Genomic DNA, 18,966 nt, shown 5'->3' on the forward strand with positions numbered 1-18,966 from the left:
AGATGTTAAAAAAATAAATAACATAAATTCAGGAGGTAATTAATGCAATGAAGAAGACTAAAACAGGTTGAGTTGATAGACAGTGACAGATAGGAGATGTAGAATGATCAGGGAAGACTTCACTTGCAGGGAACTCTATAAAGAGCATTGCAGGCAAAAGTAACAGCAAGTGCAAAGGAGCTGAGGTGAGGGCATCCTTATCAAGCTGATGGATGTGGCCCATGCAGAATAAGCCAGGAGAGAATGCAGGAAAGAGGCCAGATAACTAGCCATGGTCAGATTATGTAGTGTCTTTTGGGCCATACCTAGGACTTCAGATTTTTTATTGTGCCCCCCCATAGTAACGTAAACCAAGTCCTTAAAAGTTCTCTCTCTCTGTATACACACATATGTATATGTACATGTGCCTATAGACATCTGTCTCTCTCTGTGTAGATGTATATATGTCTATAGGCATACACACATACACATATGTGTACACACACAGATTTATATAGAGAACTTTACATATATAAATGTATGTGTGTATATACACACACATTGTGTATATGTATATGAGTATATGCCTATAGACATCTGTATATCCAGGAAGAGACCTATATGTATAGACACATGTAGATTTACATATCTGTATCGATTTATCTATCTGTATACCTACACGCACACATACACACACACGTGCATATGTTCATGTCTTTGGGTGTGGGATATCAGAAGCTCAGTTTCGACTATGTATGTGATAAGAAAGTAGTATATACAGCAATTCTCTATTAGCTGGTAGTAGACTAGAAATATATTTTCTATTGCCCAGTAGAATTTCCATTAGGATCCTTGCATTTTTCATTTTTTATATTCCAATTTTCTTTTTATTTTTAAAAAGATAACAGCCGCATCAAAGTAGTTTGTTTTGTTTTTTGTGTCAAGGTTGACTATGGCAGAACATTCAGCAGATGTAAATGTATGTTCACCTGAATTAAATGACATTGTAAACAACCTCGAATCACTAAGTAAAGATATTTATTTGAAACAGAAATACTAAAAAAATTAATGTCATGGGGAAAAATGCTGGTTTATTACTGAATATCAATATAAGTGACGTAATGAATTTAAAACATTAAGCCAAATGAAGTTGATTTATATTGCATTGCAGGTAAAATAGACAATCAAATGTACTCTGTCTATCCCAGTCTCAGCATATCAATTAAAGCAACTCTTGAAGTCTACCAGTCACCAAACAGTGGCTCTGTTCCAAACTATCAAAAAGGGAAGATTTTGTCAAGAGAAACTACTTGGCTACGTTTCCCAGGCATCTATTTTTATCTATCTAAGCAGTCGGTCTCTTCAGACGGAAAAAAGAAGGAAATTATCAATTGTTTGACAAGTTGATACTTTAAGATCACGGTATTGTCACTATATAAGAATTGCCTATTCTTACTCTATTCCCAATCTCTGAGGGAAGTGGCAATATGATTCTAGATTATTTAGAACAATAAAAATCTATACACGGAAGCTGCGTCTAAAAAACTAATATATAGTGCTTTGCACTCCACTGGCCCATTGTCAGCATCCCGCACTTGTTCTTTACCTAATTTGTGTGGCTTGCATATTGCAATCTGCATTACAATCCAGGCGCGCTCTGCAGATTACAGATTGGATCCACAGAAAGCAGTTTGGATGGTTGAAACTCCCTCCACCAGAGGGCGACTCAGAGCTTTCCCCTGTAGCTCAGAGCTTTGTGGAAGGCGAACCCTGCTGCCTGTTCCTCCCCACAGCGACACTGACAAGCAGATCCAGCCTGCTGGGCATCCCCGCGCTGGGCTCGAGCCAGTGCGGAGGATGGAGCCAAGGGAGATCGTGGGACGGGGGGGGCGGGGCGGGGGGGGGGCGGAGAAATCGGGTTGTCCCGGCCGTTACTGGTCCGCGCAGTCAGGGCATCCTCCACATCCTTCCATGGCTCTGAAGAAGACATTCAGTTGTTTATGGACCTTGGGTCTGTGTTTGGTAGCCAGTACATCTTCCAAAATCCCATCCATCACTGACCCACACTTTATAAACAACTGCCTCGAAGGCCACAACGAATGGCGTGGCAAAGTCAACCCTCCCGCGGCCGACATGAAATACATGGTGAGAAAGAACCAGGGCTGGGCTCTTAAATCCCTGACTCATCCTGAGGCATCTGGGTGGTAAATTTCACGGACTTAACTTGTGCTAATTCAGTGCGGACTTTATATATAGACAGTGAAAAAGGAAAAAAAAAAAAAAAATATATATATATATATATATATCGCACCTTGGCTGGGCTGTCTCCTCCAGAGTCATAGGAGTGAACAAGAAAGGAAACCTTGAAGCTGTTCCTTGTCTCTTGCGGGGAAGGTGGGGATGCTGGAGCGGTGTTTGGAAGTTGCTTTGTTGAACCACTAAGTTTATAAGTACTTAACACAGGATTATTTTGTTTCCTTTCCTCCATTTTTTGGCTAGCACTTTGCATCCCCCACAACCAAGATACAAGATATCAAAGAAATAGCCCAGGAATGGAGAGTCTCTTGTTTTCTTACTTATTTTTATATCATATGAATCCAAGATCAAAACAAAACTTTATGTGTAGTATTATTTGAAAAAATATTACAAGGATGAGAATATTGAAATCAGGAATTGAATTACATCAGATGGTCGTTTTTATGAAAAATAATAAATGCATGAAGTTTAATTCCAAAAACGTTAAACTGGGCCGGGCGCGGTGGCTCAAGCCTGTAATCCCAGCACTTTGGGAGGCCGAGACGGGCGGATCACGAGGTCAGGAGATCGAGACCATCCTGGCTAACACGGTGAAACCCCGTCTCTACTAAAAAATACAAAAAACTAGCCGGGCGATTTGGCGGGCGCCTGTAGTCGCAGCTACTCGGGAGGCTGAGGCAGGAGAATGGCATAAACCCGGGAGGCGGAGCTTGCAGTGAGCTGAGATCCGGCCACTGCCCTCCAGCCTGGGCGGCAGAGCGACACTCCGTCTCAAAAAAAAAAAAACATTAAACTGTGTCCTTTCAGACCTCCATCATATAGAAAATAAGGCAAAAGACAGTACTCTATTGAAGAATAAGCATAAAAAGCATTGGATTATTAAAATAATCCATAGAATTTACAAAATGTTAAATACTTGACTATGAATTGTGTGATTGGAAATTTCCCTTGCATTATAACTTTTTCTTGTTTATAAATGCATCATTATAAGCATAAACGTTGATAGTAGTAGTCTATTTTATGTACTGTGCAGATATAGATACAATGTAATTCATGTCTATTCCAGCTTTCTTCTTTTCTATCCAGTGGAAAACAAAATAAAAGTAATTATAAAATCACAACTCAGGCATTAAAATAAGTTCAAAACTGTACTAGTCTACTGTATAAGAAAATTATATTTTGAAGGAGGAGAAAGATTCAAATAGATATCAGAAATGAAACAAGAATAAACTAATCTCTTTAATACAGAATTGTTAAGATATTTTAATATATAATGTTTACCAGCTTGGGGTTGTCCAAGGCATAAATTAACTATAAATAAATCTTCAACTGAATTCAGAAATACTAATATTAGTAGTAATATGGGTGATGCCTTTAGAGTTTTATTGTATATTGTATGATAAAAAAAGAGTAAATGTGGGGTTAAATATAATAAATGTTCTTTATATTTCTTTTGCACTCGTTGACTATTTAAAGCAAAATGTGATAACAAAGAATTGTGGGGTTTATAATAATGTAAAAAAGAAACACATTATAACCAATGCATTAAAAATGAAGTGAAGTGCCAATAGAATTATTCTGCTGAAAGTTCCTTATATTGTTAAGAATCACAATAATATTTCCGGATGGACTGTGAGAAGTTAAGAATGCATGTTTTTATATCTAGAATGACCACTAAAAATATACAAAGAAGTAGAGCTAAAAATCCAGTAAATAGAATACTAAAGTCCTTGATTAATTTTTGGAAAACAGGAACAAGGAACAAAAGAACAAAGAGGGAATCAATTAAAAATAGCAAATGGTAGACTAAAACTTAACCATGTTAAAATTATATTAAATGCAAATGACTACTACCTACTTTAATTAAAAATAAAGATTATCAGATTAGGTTAATGCTTTTGTAACAGAAACATATCATGCATAGATTAAAGTAAAAAGATGGAAAAAATACATTATACAAACTCTAAAATTAAGATAGAGTAGCTATATTTATAGCTACCAAAGTAGATTTTAAGACAAGGAGAACTACCAGAAATAAAAGGGGACATTAAGGAATAATAAAAGGGCCAATTCAACAAGACACACAGCAATCTTCAATGCAAATAAATGTAATAATGTATTTTAATACACAAAAATTGTCAAAAGTAAAGGGAGAAAGAGACAAAACAGTCATGGAGATTTTAATCTTAGTGAATAAGAGAATAAGTAGGTAAAAATCAGTAAAAATAAAAAAGATTTGAACATCAAACAATTTTACCTAATTGACATTAAACAATTTATACTACATTGCAAAATACAAATTCTTATCAAGTATGCATTACATTCATCAACATAAACAATATGCCGAACCACAAAACAAGTCTCAATAAATTAAAAGTATTTGAAATTTTGTTCTATATTTTCTGAAAAAAAAAAATAGACTTAAACTAGAAATAAAGTGTGCAAAATCTCCCAAAATTTGAAATCAAGCAGAACATATCTAAATAGTCCATAAGTTAAAGAAGAAATAACAATAGAGATTACTATAATTTAGATTTGAATGTTAATGGAAACACAACATATCAAAACTTGTGGGATATAGCAAAAGAAGTGTTTGGAAGCATATGTATAGATTTAAATGAATATTTTAGGAAAGAAGAATAGTGAAAAATCAAGACCTGTTCTTTCAACTCAAGAAGGTAGGAAACAAGTGTAAATTAAGCACAAGAAAATTAAAAAAAAAAAAACTAAAGATAATCATAATTTGAGGAAATTGAAAGTAAAAGTATGATGGACAAAAATCAATAATATGAAAAGTTGGTTTTAAAACTATATATTAATAAAATTAGTAAACCAGTAGCAAAAAAAAAAAAAAAAAAAAAAAAAAGGATTAATGAAGAAAGACACAACTCAAAAATAAATTTTAGGAATGGAAAATCACTTTTAAAAAATCCCAAACATTAAATGGATAGAGAATATTTTGAACAACTTTATACTAATACATTTGAAAACATAAAGAAAATAAAAGGACAAATGCATTGAAAATCAACATTTTATAAAATTGACACAATATTTTGATATGTTTATTGAAAGATTACTAGTGTATAAATGCATAAAATGCACTAGTTTTAATGTACAATTTTTTTTTACTTATGTATATGTCAGTGAAACTACCTACATCAAGATTGGAATTTTTATTTCATGTATGGATGCCATGTATTTAACACATAAAGTCTCATAAATATTACATTCTATACTATGTGTTTTATATAGTAACATTAAATCCTTGAACTTTGCCTAATAAAAGTATTGCTCATTATTTTTATTTCTTTGATTTCTATTATTATTTTTTGACTATTGTATTCTTTGTCTTGTACAAATGAAAGAATCCTGGGTTAGAGACTGATTTTGAACCCAACATAAATCTTTTAACAGGGATATTTAACCAATTTATGAGTGAGATCATTCGTCTGCATCTTCATCAATCTAAATAGTCTTAACTCTATTACATAAATTAATTATGTAATGTAAAATATTCTTAACAGAAAATGCAGGTGAATTCTAAGAAAAAAGCAATACCAATCTTATATAAATCTTTTTGTGAAACTGAAAGAGAAAACCTTTTGGAACTTTATGAGCCAAGTTTTACCCTGACACCAAATGAGACAAAACATTACAGGTTAGAAAATTATAGCTCAATGTAGATGCAAAAAATCTTCAACAAAATTATAATCAATTGAATCCAGCAACACGTATAAAGAATATTATATCATGGGATTTATCTCAGGAATAAAAAGTTGGATTAGGACTTGAAAATTAATCAATATAATCAGGATCAAAACTAGAAATACCATTAACAGAAAACTCCCCAGAAAATGAAAAAACTGTGAGAAATCCAACTTGGATTGGGGGAATTTAATTGCTATTTACAATTTGCCACTCTTAATAGATTAAATGAGAAAAATTATATGATCATCTGAATAGAGTCAGGAAAACCATTTGGCAAAACACTACATCAATTCATTTTATTTCATTTTTTTTTTCATTTTATCCTGTAGGTTTTTTAATAATAGTTTTGGGGAAACAGGTGGTATTTGGTTGCATGGAAAAGTTCTTTTTTTTTTTTTCAATTTTTAAGTTCTAGGGTACATGTGCAGGATGTGGAGGTTACACAGGTGAACATATGCCATGGTGGTTTGCTGCACAGATCAACCAGTTACCCACATATTAAGCCCAGCATCTATTAGCTATTCTTCCTGAAGCTCTCTTTCCTCCCACCCCCATCTGCCTACAGGCCCCAATGTGTGTTGATTCCCCCCATGTGTCCATGTGTTCTCATAGTTCAGCTCCGACTTAAAAGTGAGAACATGTGGTGTTTGGTTTTCTGTTCCTTCATTAGTTTGCTGAGGATAATAGCTTCGAGCTCCATCCATGTCCCTGCAAAGGACTTGATCTCATTCCTTTTTATGGCTGCGTAGTATTCAATGGTGTATATGTAGCACATATTTTCTTTATCCATTCTATCATTGATGGGCATTTGGGTTGATTCCATGTCTTTGCTATTGTGAATAGTGTGCAGTGAATATACATGTGCATGTATGTTTATAATGGAATGATCTATATTCCTTTGGGTACATACCCAGTAATGGCATTGCTGAGTCAAATGGTATTTCTGACTCTAGATTTTTGAGGAATTGCCAATAGCAAGATATGGTGAAGATATGGAGAAAATTGATCAGTCATACTTTTCTGGTGGGAATGCAAAATGGTATAGCCACTCTAGGAAATAGTTTGGCAGTTTCTTACAAAGAAAAAACTAAACATACACTTACATATGACTTAGACTTGCAATTGCACTGCTGGGCACTTTTTCCTTTTCCTTTTTTCCTAGAAAAAGGAAAACTTATTGCTACATAAAAATCTGCTCAGAAACATTTATAGATACTCCCGATTCAATGCTCTTGAGAAACAGGAGTTTAGTGACTCTATACATGTTTGTAATAGCTCAAACTTGTAAACATCTAAATTTCCATCAATAGATGAAAGTTAAACTGTGGTACATCTACACTATAGAATATGACCTGGTCATAAAACGGAACAAACTATCAACACATGGAACATCTCCATGGCTCTCAAAGGCATTATGCTGAGTGAAGAGAAGCCAATCTCAAAATGGATACATACCGTAGGATTCTATTTATATAACATTCTTTTTTCTTTTTTTTTTTTTTGGAGACAGAGTCTCACTCTGTCACCCAGGCTGGAGTGCAGTGTCACGGTCTTGGCTCGCTGCAGCCTCTGCCTCCTAGGTTCAAGCAATTCTACTGCCTCAGCTTCCTGAGTAGTTGGGATTAGAAGCACCAGCCACCACACTTGGCTAATTTTTGTATTTTTAGTAGAGATGGGGTTTCACCATGTTGGCCAGCTGGTCTTGAACTCTTGACCTCAGGTGATCCACCCACCTTGGTCTCCCAAAGTGCTGGGATTACAGGCGTGAGCCACCAGGCCTTGACATCTATTTATATAACATTCTTGAAATAACAAAATTACAGAACTGAAGAACATATTGATGATCACCAGGGATTAAAGATAGTGTGGGTAGTGAGTGGTTGTGACTTAACGGGATAGCATGAAGGATCCTTGTGGCGTTGAAACAGTTCTGTATCTAGATATTGGGGGATTGATTACTTTAATTTATACATGTGATAAAATCACATAAACCTACACATAATCAAAAATAAATGCAAGTAAAACTGTTGAAATCGTTAAAAGGTCTGTGGATAATACCAATGTCAATTTATTATTTTGATATTATACTATTGTTACAAAAAATGTTACCATTGGGAAAACTAGGTGAAGTCTATACAGGACCCCTGTGTACTATTTTTGTAACTTCTTGTGAATTTATAATTAGTTAAAAATAAAGATGTTTAAAAATAACCTTGGCAATTATACCTACATTAAGCCTGTGGCTTTTGTCATGAGTTGTTTCTGGACTCTGTTCTGTTCCATTGAGCTATTTGTCTACCCTTGTGTCAAAATGACAATATCTTAATGTAGCTTTATGATAAATATTGATATATTGGAGAGATTCTCCAGTTTTATTCTACATTTAAAAGATTGTCTTAGCTTTACTTGGAACATCGCATTTCCACATACATTTTGTAATCAATTTCCACCCCAAAAAAGCTACTTGGAATTTGATTAGAAATAAAATTATATGTCATAATCAATATTCTTTTGCAATACAGAATATTCTGGTCCATGAACATTTTATATCTCTCCATTTATTTAAGTCTTTTAAAATTTATTTCAGTTATGTTTTTGCAGTTTTCAGCATAGAGGTCTTGTATATCACTTATTAAATTTATTAATACATATTGGATGTTTTGGAGTTACTCATTTGTAGAATATACATAGAGATATAATAGATTTTTGCATACTTTCATTGTATCTTTCAACTTTGATAATTTCATTTATTTTTATACTATTGTTTATGTATTAATTTAAATTTTTATGCATCCAGTCATGTAATCTGTGAATAATGATAGATCCAATCCCAATACATTTGACGTGTTTTGTCTTATGTATTTACAACTCATGCATTTTATTATACTTCCTAACTTCTTGTAAAATAATGAATAGAAATAACGAGGGCAGATATCTTGTTTTATTCCTAATCTTGAGGGAAAGTTATAATATTTCACCATTTGATAAGATTTTTGTCTGTTTGTTTGTAGATTATCTGGATCAAATTAAGGGCATATTTTCTTTCTATTCCTAGTTTTTTGCCCTTTTTAATTATCAATGTGTATTCATCCTTTAATTGCAATAAATTAACATGAACTTCTGAATTACTAGACTTTGAATTCTGGATTATTTTAATCACGTTCCGATTTATTTCTTTAGTGACTCTAATGTATCAGGCCATCTGCTAAGTACTGGTAATATAACAATGAATTGTCATAGAGTGAATATAAATAAGTATTTCTGAAGTAGAACTAAAGAGAAATGACTAACTGTGAACACAATAAATACCAAAGAAAAACTACATCTTATTAAAATAATAAATGTAAGCAAAAAATAATTGATTACAATTAGAACAATTTAATGCAAATACTTATGCACAATTCAATTTAAATTATTTTTGTCTTTCAGATTTGGGATAAAGGTTTAGCAAAGATGGCTAAAGCATGGGCAAACGAGTGCAAATTTGAACATAACAACTGTTTGGATACATCATATAAATGCTATGCAGCTTTTGAATATGTTGGAGAAAATATCTGGTTAGGTGAAATAAAGTCATTCACACCAAGACTTGCCATTACGGCTTGGTATAATGAAACCGAATTTTATGATTTTGATAATCTATCATGTTCCAGAGTCTGTGGCCATTATACACAGGTAAATATTTGACATCTTTATTGATTAGTTCTTATTTGTATATATTTTAATTGCCAGAATTTATTTCTCTGTGCGTAAAGTGCCTTTATTTTTCTTCCTGGCTTTACATTTTTTCCCTTATCATAGGTCTTGAGCAATTTAATAATAATATACCAAAGTTTTCTGTATGTTTCTTGTGCTGCAGTTCACTGGCCTTTTTGAAGTCATAAGTCAATAGCTTAAATCAAATTTAGAAAAATGTTGGCCACTGTTTGTGAAAATACTTCTTTCTCTCACTCTCTCTCTTCCCTCGAAGTGGGAAGTTCTCTTCTCTTCAAGTTACTCATGTAGAAAGTCACTTCAAGTTTTCCCACATAAATTGATGCTCTTGTCTCTTTTTTCTTGGTTTTTTCTCTCTGTGATTAATTTCAAGTAATTTTATCGCTGCATCTTTAAGTTTGTTGATCTATTCTTCTGTAATGTTTAGTCTCCTGTTAATCCCATTCAGTTTGTTTTCAATCTTGCACCTTAAAGTTCGTATCTCTACAAATTTAATATTTTTACATCTTCAATGACTATACCTAATATGTTTGCTCTTTCATCTAGCTTTTTAAGCATATGAGATAGAGTTGTAGTAATTAATATTTTCCCTGCTAGCTCTAGTATCTGTGTTAACTCTGTGTTAGTTTCAATGGATTGATTTTTCTCTTCATTATGCATCAAATTTTCTTCCCTCATATCATGTTGGGTACATTTTATTCTATTTCCAATATTGTACATTTTGCCTTGTTGGGTGCTAGACTCATCTGTATACTATAAATATTCTTAAGCTGTCTTTTTGGGTACAGTTAAGTTACCTGCGACATATTGATACTCTTTATTCCTACTTTTAAAATATGTTAGGTAGAATAAAAGTAGTGTTTAGTCCAGAGCTGATAATGATCTCTCACTACCCAGGCAAGATTCTTCTGCATACTTTACCTAACACACTGAGAATTATGAAGTTGTCCAATTCAGAAAGTGGGAATAGGTCCAATTTCTGACTTTGTGTAAACCTTGGTATTATTTCCTCTAGTTCTTGTAAATGGGTTAGACTAGTTTCTTCACATGCATGTTTTGATTAGTACTTTGCTGAATAGATGATGAGGACCCTCTGCACATTGTCCTAGTGTGTCACTGTACAATTCTCACCTCTTCAGAACTATGCCATCTAAACTTCTGCGTCCTTGGTCTCCCCAAGACTCTCAATCAGACACTCTCAACTATAAGAGTCTATCAAACTTCTTCTGAGCCATAATGTAGAAACTGTCTCCAGGCAATATACCAGAACAATTATAGAGTTTCCATCTTTTTCTCCCCAAATCTCAGGGGTATTACACTGTGTTGCCTAATGTCTTGAAAACCATTACTTCCTATCATTTTCCCAATTTTTAAAATTATTTCAGGTAGAAGTGTAAATGTGTCTAAAATTCACCTTTTGACCAAACTTTAATGCTAGACATGGTACTGAGCCCCTAGGAAAGCCTGTTTAAACAATATAAATTGCTCACCTTCTTCTCTAGACTTACCCATTTGTATAAGTTGAATTAATACATAGGGTCTTAAAGCAAGTCGTTCTTATCAGAGGTGCAGTGAACAAATAATAGCAACTTCCATGTTCCCTTTATGTTCACTCTTCTTTCAACAACAGGATGTTCTAAGTCTAGACACTCTCCAGGACATCAGGAAAGATGTTGGTAAAGAATACAGTTTGGCTACTACTGGGAAAATTGAGAGAAAGAATCAAGTGTCAGATGTCCTGACAACAAAAAGATGCAATATCCCTAATAATATGGCATCAAGGCTGAGTCATAGCTTTTATATGTCCTTTCTCTTCTCTTTTACTATAAAGCAAAAAAAGAAAAGCCAGTTCTCAAATGCCCCTTCTCCCTTTGTATTGCTAGATCAGAAAGGGGAGCTTACTCTTTATTGACTAGTTTACACTTAAGGTTAAATAATTAGGAATGGTTATATTCTTATAAAATCAACAACTATATCTTGCTTAATGTTCCAAACAAAATAAGAGAAAATTTTATTGCATTTACCACCTAGTGATATTCACATTGGAGTTACATCCAATGTTCATATTAATATTACATCTAATTTCTTTAATGAAACCAATACGTCATAAACCTACATAGTGAATATTTATTCTCACCATTTCAAAAGCCCCAAAAAGTCACAATTTAGATAGAATTTAATTGTGTAGTTAGTTATTCATAAGCCAAATTGTTACACATGATTTTTTGGAAATATATATATTTTAGTTGTATTTTTTATTAATTGTTTAAAACATTCAAAAGGAAAAATGTTCTTTTAATCATCTCACTTTCTCTCATTTCATTAAGTGAGAAACTACCTCAGAATTGATCTGTCATTCACTCACCAAAACCACAAAGATGGCTGAAAGCAAAATTCTTTTTTTTTTTTTTTTTTTTTTTTTTTGAGATGGAGTCTCGCCCTGTCACCCAGGCAGGAGCACAGTGGTGTGATATCGGCTCACTGCAAGCTCCACCTCCTAGGTTCAAGCGATTCTCCTGACTCAACCTCCTAAGTAGCTAGGATTACAGGCGCATGCCACCACGCTCGGCTAATTTTTGTATTTTTAGTAGAGATGGGGTTTCGCCATGTTGGCCAGGCTGGTCTCGAACTCCTGACCTCATGATCCACCCGGCTCGATCGCCCAAAACTCATTTTTAAATTCTCAGTTCACTTGTGATTTTTCTTGCACTTTTGCTGCCTCTCAGGCAAACAAAAAGCCAGTAAAATATATTTTGCAAAATTATTGATTCTGGCTAGAACAAGCCTATGAAAAAAAATTGATACATGAATTTATGAAATAGGTTAGTACGTTTTGCTAATAAAGTTGTAAAATAAATGAGATCCGAAATTTGTGTTGTCAAAATTTATTCTGTGTCTAAATTCCTTGGATTATTTTTCAAATGGAGTAAATCAGTATTTTCTTCCCTTTTTTGTTTATGTGGAAAATGAAAAAAATTTATTCTATCATTGTCACAAAAAACTAGTAATGTTCCTCACCTCTTTATCTATCTACTCTAACTAGTTTTCCATAGAAGTCTTCTTCCTTTTGAATAACTTTGCTATTCTTTGCAACTAGATAAAAATAAAGATTCACTATCCTTATGGCAGGCATCTTTGAAAATCCACTCAATATGTTTTTAATTCTTACCTATGTCTTGTGACTTGACAAAGGTAAGAATATGGTTAGGATTGCAAAATTTAAAATGTAATTAGTAAAATTTTTCTGAGAAAAACTAATAAATGTAAGTTATTGTTTTCATTTATAGTCTGATTTTAATATTGTTTGTATGATATTCCCATGGATAGAATAAAAATGTATTTCATAAATAATCTAGAAGAAATTAGTTTGGCTGTACATTATATTATGAGTTTGGTTATATATTATATTTTCCTTTTGATTTATGAGAATTACCAGTATGGAAAAACAAGCTTGGTAGCTCTCATAAAATCAGCCATAACAATATAAGAATTTTAAACTAAATATAAAAATTAGAAAAAATATGTAACTAATAAGTATTTATGTACAATATTTTCTGTAGCATGACAAAGATTATACTAATTATCTAAATGCATTGTTTGCATAGAATAGAATTGTTTTCCATATGTTATCTTGACATTCCTTATCTTTATAGTTAGTTTGGGCCAATTCATTTTACCTCGGTTGTGCAGTTGCAATGTGTCCTGACCTTGGGGGAGCTTCAAATGCAATATTTGTATGCAACTATGGACCTGCGTGAGTTATTTTCTCTTAAAAATATTTTAATTGAAATTAATGTTGATGATGGTTGCCAAATAAGACGATCTTATACTAGAGATAGGTGTATTTTTGATAAGTAACGACTCCCTTTAAAGTGCTAATCAAATGAGATAGGTGAAAATAGAAGATGGTGGCAGAATATTGCCTTATTTAAAGAAAAACTATACCTGTCATAAAATATTTAAACTTGAGAGAGAAAATGATGGAGACTGTTAGGTTTAAAAAAAGAGATAATATAAAATACACTGCCACAGCAATATATAAATACTGAAACACAAAAAGGCTGGCAGGTGCTTCTCTAATATAATATAAAATAAGTGGAATAAGAAAATGATTGAGAATGATTGTAAAAGAACATATTTTTAAGAAAAGAGCAACATAACTTTAATTGTCTTGCTGATAATTGCATATCTAAATGAAAATATAGCATAAGCTTAAAGGGAAACTCCGAAAATGAAATTCTAGAACTCTAATCTCAGTTAATCTATACTAGGAAGAATATAAAAACAGTTAATAACCCAGCTGTTCAACAAATACCAATTTAAAGGCCAGGCGCGGTGGCTCAAGCCTGTAATCCCAGCACTTTGGGAGGCCAAGACTGGTGGATCACGAGATCAGGAGATCGAGACCATCCTGGCTAACACAGTGAAACTCTGTCTCTACTAAAAAAAAAAAAAAAAAAAAATACAAAAAACTAGCCGGGCGAGGTGGTGGACGCCTGTAGTCCCAGCTACTTGGGAGGCTGAGGCAGGAGAATGGCATAAACCTGGGAGGCAGAGCTTGCAGTGAGCTGAGATCCGGCCACTGCACTCCAGCCTGGGCGACACAGCGAGACTCCATCTCAAAAAAAAAAAAAAAAAAAAAAAACAATTTAAAAATAAGCAGTAGAAAAGATAAAAACAAAGACAGAGAATAAATACACAAAATTGACAAAAAGGAGCTGAGATATGCCAAAATTACTAGAGAGAGAGGCAGAAATGTGTATATATCTCTCTGTATTTTCTTCCATGACCTTACACTTGGAAGCAAAACCAAGAATGATAAATACAAATTTTTATAGCTTGGGAAAAGTAGAGTTGTTATAGATTCAGAGAAATTATAAAACTACTGACACATTTATTATCTTTTCTCTTAAGGAGACTAATCATAAGATTTTAAATGGAAAGAGAATAATAATAGGGGATGAAGGCTCAAGATTTGATGAAAAAGCAGTTAAGCATCATATTGCTTTGAATAAGTCAGGTTTGGGGGTCCAAACAAACTATATACGTAACAGATTGCTTATGGGTCTTGTGAAAGCATATGAGGATATTGCTATGTCACCCCGGCCAAGTGATAGGGAGCAATATACCCTGTCACTTGAAACAAAAGCCAAAAAAAGCAAAATAGATGAAGCACATGAAGCAATGGTTTTAAAGACACTGGTTATAATACAACAAAGGGCTGTCATCTCTGAAAACAAACAAACAAAAAGAAAGTTAGCCCTATAATTCCCCCAGCTTTCTGTCTCAATGAGAGCTTTCAGGTCATGGCACATGAAATTACTAAGACAGAGGTTGACCGACTGACTCCCTGAGTTGAAGAAATGGAGCTAAAAGTATAAGAATACCAATAGAGCTAGAGTTCACAGAAAAGAGTACCAGAGAAAAGAGAACTACACAGAGAGAACCCTAGAGATCTACAAAAGGTATTCCTTGAGTATTGATTAGCACATGAATGTGAGCAGGCCAGATTAAGAAGCATCTGAAACAGTAAGAGGACACAGTTCTTGGCACTCACACAGTGAGTATAACTAAACTGCTTCAGACCCACCTAACAATTCATAATGTAAAACCTGAAAGGATCAAAATGTTCCCATGTAATCTGACTGTATCCCACATAAGAAATGATTGAGAATGATTATAAAAGCACATACTTTTAAGAAAAGAACAACATAACTTTAACAACAACAACAAAAAAAAACCCAAGGAGGTTTACAGAAATACATAATACCCAGCACCTAATGCAATGTCTGGAATCTAATGAAATATTGCCAGCCATATACAGAAGGAAAAAAATAAGACATAATAAGAAGCTGAATCAATAAGTTGAAATGAATTCAGAACTTACACAGATGTTATAATTAAAAGAGACATTAAAATGGTTATAACTGTATTCCATATTTTTAAATGTTAAACAAAGATGAAAAATATTCAAAACAGAGGACTACAATGTCTGAGACTTTTTAGAAGTTAAAATTAATGGAATATTAGACATACCAGAAAAGAAAGATTCAAAATCATAACATTAGAAATTATCCAAGACAGTGATTCAGGAGTTCACGGCTGCAGTGAGCCATGATTGCCCTGGGAAACAGAGCAAGACCCTATCTCTTTATAAAAAGAAAAGAAAAAAATTATTCAAGATAGAATCCATAGGGGAAAAAATATCCAAAAAGATAAAATTTGTATCAGTTAGCTGTGATACAACTTTAGTGTAAATTGATTTCCTTAAATTGGACTCCCTCCTGGCCAGAGGGACAGGCTGGAGACTGTCTAAGAAGACCGGGTCCCAGGAGGCAGTGGTGCCCACCACCACTGTGGCTCCAGTTGGCCATTTTCCCCTGCTGCTGGTGCCAGCAAGTCTGAGTGATTTGCACCAGGAGAAATTCCCCACAGCGCAGCACAGGTACTGTGACAGTTTGTGGCCAGACTGCTTCTTTAAGCAAGACCCTGACACATTCCTTCTTGCCAGGCAGGGCCTCTCCCTGAGGGATTTTCAGCACCCCCAGCCAGGGGTTTATGGACAGATCTCTGATTTCCATGACAGGAGCCCCTAGGAGGACGGGCAGCCACGGTATCATGGACCGCAATCTTATCCTTTTCTGCAGGCAAACGCTGAGGAGTCTGGGTAGTCTGGATAAGGGAAATCTTGCTTATTTAAGTGGGTCCCTGATCCTATTTCTCCTGACTGGGTGAGATCTCCCAACAGGGGTCTCCAGGCACTGCATACAGAAGCATTCTGGTAAGCATCAGGTCAATGCCCCTCTGGGGCAGAGTGCCCAGTGAAAGGTGCAGGCTGCCATCTTTGGTGTTCTGCCACCTCCACTGGTGATATCTCCAGGGGTCAGAGGGACCTAGGTGAACAGGGTCTGGAGTAGGCCCCCAGCAAACCACAGCAGCCCTAGGGAAGAGAGGCCTTACTGCTAAAAGAAGAACAAACAGAAAGCAACAACAGCATCAATTAGACCACAAAAACTCCATCCAAAGCTCAGCAGACTCAAAGATCAAAGGTAGATAAACTCTTGAAGATCAGAAAAAATCAACTCAAAAATGCTGAAAACTCAAAAGGTCACAGTGTCTCTTCAACTACAAATGATCACAACACATCTCCAGCAAGGGCACAGAGCTGGGATGAGGTTGAGATGGATGAATTGACAGAAATCGAGTTCAGAAGATGTATAATAATGAACTTGGTTGAGCTAAAGGAGTATGTTCTAACACAGTGCAAAGAAGCTAAGAACCATGATAAAATATTACAGGAGCTGTTAACCTGAATAACTAGTTTAGAGAGGAACCTAAATGAACTGATCAAGCTGTAAAACACAACATAAGAACTTCACAATGCAGTCTCAAGTGTCAATATCCAAACAGACCAAGTGGCAGAAAGGATATCAGAGCTTGAAGACTATCTTGCTGAAATAAGGCAGGCAGACAAGATTAGAGAAAAAAGGAACAAACAAAACCTGTGAGAACTATGGGATTATGTAAAAAGATTGAACCTATGACTGATTGGGATACCTGAAATAAATGGGGAGAACAAACCAAGTTGGAAAACACACTTCAGGATATCATCCAGGAAAACTTCCCCAACCTAGCAAGAAAGGTCAACATTCAAACTAAGGAAATCCAGAGAACCCCAGTAAGATACTGCATGAGAAGATCAACCCCAAAACATGTAAGCATTAGATTCTCCAAGGTCAAACTGTAGGAGACAATGTTAAGGGCAGCCAGAGAGAAAGGCCAGGCTGCCTACAAAGGGAAGCTCATCAGACTAACAGCAGACCTCTCAGCAGAAACCCTAAAATCCAGAAGAGATTGGGAACAATATTTAACATTCTGGTTTGAGATGGAGTCCCACTGTGTCACCCAAGGTAGAGTGCACTGGTACAATCTTGACTCATTGCAACCTCCACCTCCCAGGTTCAAGTGATTCTCCTGCTTCAGCCTCCTGAGTGGCTGGGATTAGAGGTACCCGCCACCACACCCAGCTAATTTTTGTATTTTTAGTAGAGACAAGGTTTTGCCATGCTAGCCAGCCTGGTCTCGAATTCCTGACCTCAGGTGATCTACCCTCCTTGGCCTCCCAAAGTGCTGGGATTACAGGCGTGAGCCACCATGCCTGGCCCAATATTTAATACTCTCAAAAAAAATTCAGCCTAGAATTTCATATCCAGCCAAACTAAACTTCATAAGCAAAGGAGAAATGAGATTTTTTTTCAGATAAGCAAATGCTGAGGGAATTCATCACCACAAGGCCTGCCTTGCAAGAGCTCCTGAAGGAAGCACTAATATGGAAAGGAAAAATGGTTACCAGTCACTACAAAAAACACACTGAAGTATACAAACCAACAACACTATGAAGCAACTATACGAACAAGTCTGCAAAATAACCGGCTAGCATCATGATGACAGGATCAAATTCACATATAACAATACTAACATTAAATGTAAATGGCCTAAAGGCCCTATATAAAAGACACAGAATGGTAAGCTGGATAAAGAGCCAACATCCATCAGTGAGCTGCATTCAAGAGACCCCATCTCACATGCAAAGACATAACATAGATTCAAAGGGATAGAGGAAAATTTACCAAGCAAATAGAAAGCAGAAAAAAGCAGAGGTTGAAATCCTAGTTTCTGATGAAACAAACATTAAACCAACAAAGATCAAAAAAGACAAAGAAGGGCATTAAATAATGGTAAAGGAATCAATTCAACAAGAAGAGCTAACTATCCTAAATATATATGTGCCCAATACAGGAGCACCTAGATTCACAAAACAAGTTCTTAGAGACCTACAAAGAGACTTAGACTCCCACACAGTAACAGTGGGAGATTTTAACACCCCACTGTCAATATTAGACAGATCATAGAGACAGAATATTAACAAAGATATCCTGAAGTTGAACTCAGCTCTGGATCAAGTGGACCTGATAGATATCTGTAGAACTCTCCATCCCAAACAACAGAATATGCATTATTCTCAGTGCCACAAAGCACTTACTTTAAAACTGCACACAATTGTAAGTAAATCACTCCTCAGCAAATGCAAAAGAACTGAAATCATAAAAGTCTCTCAGAATAAAAGACAGTCAAATTAGAACTAAAGATTAAGAAACACTCAAAACCACACAACTACATGGAAATTAAACAACTTGCTCTTGCATGACTCCTGGGTAAATAATGAAATTAAGGCAGAAATCAAGAAGTTCTTAGAAACTAAGGAGAACAATGAGATAACATACTAGAATCTCTGGAATGCAGCCAAAG

The 18,966-nt window shown here is 34.9% G+C and overlaps 2 protein-coding genes across 3 annotated transcripts in view; one reads left to right on the forward strand and one right to left on the reverse strand.

Annotated features, from left to right (window-relative positions):
• Positions 1-18,966, reverse strand: part of CAPS2 (calcyphosine 2) — a 121,375-nt gene that overhangs the window by 64,217 nt on the left and 38,192 nt on the right. The window lies entirely within an intron of this gene.
• GLIPR1L1 (GLIPR1 like 1) overlaps positions 1,885-18,966 on the forward strand; it is a 37,615-nt gene continuing 20,533 nt past the window's right edge. The window contains exons 1-3 of one of the 2 annotated variants that reach the window (XM_023187755.3): positions 1,885-2,124; positions 9,373-9,618; positions 13,311-13,411. In XM_023187755.3, coding sequence (XP_023043523.1) covers positions 1,951-2,124; positions 9,373-9,618; positions 13,311-13,411 — 521 coding nt within the window. In that variant the 5' untranslated portion in view covers positions 1,885-1,950. The remainder of the gene's footprint in view (positions 2,125-9,372; positions 9,619-13,310; positions 13,412-18,966) is intronic. The other variant, XM_023188525.3, reaches the window with a different exon arrangement.

Source organism: Piliocolobus tephrosceles, chromosome 10, assembly GCF_002776525.5.
Source record: "Piliocolobus tephrosceles isolate RC106 chromosome 10, ASM277652v3, whole genome shotgun sequence".
Classification (NCBI taxonomy): Eukaryota; Metazoa; Chordata; class Mammalia; order Primates; family Cercopithecidae; genus Piliocolobus; species Piliocolobus tephrosceles.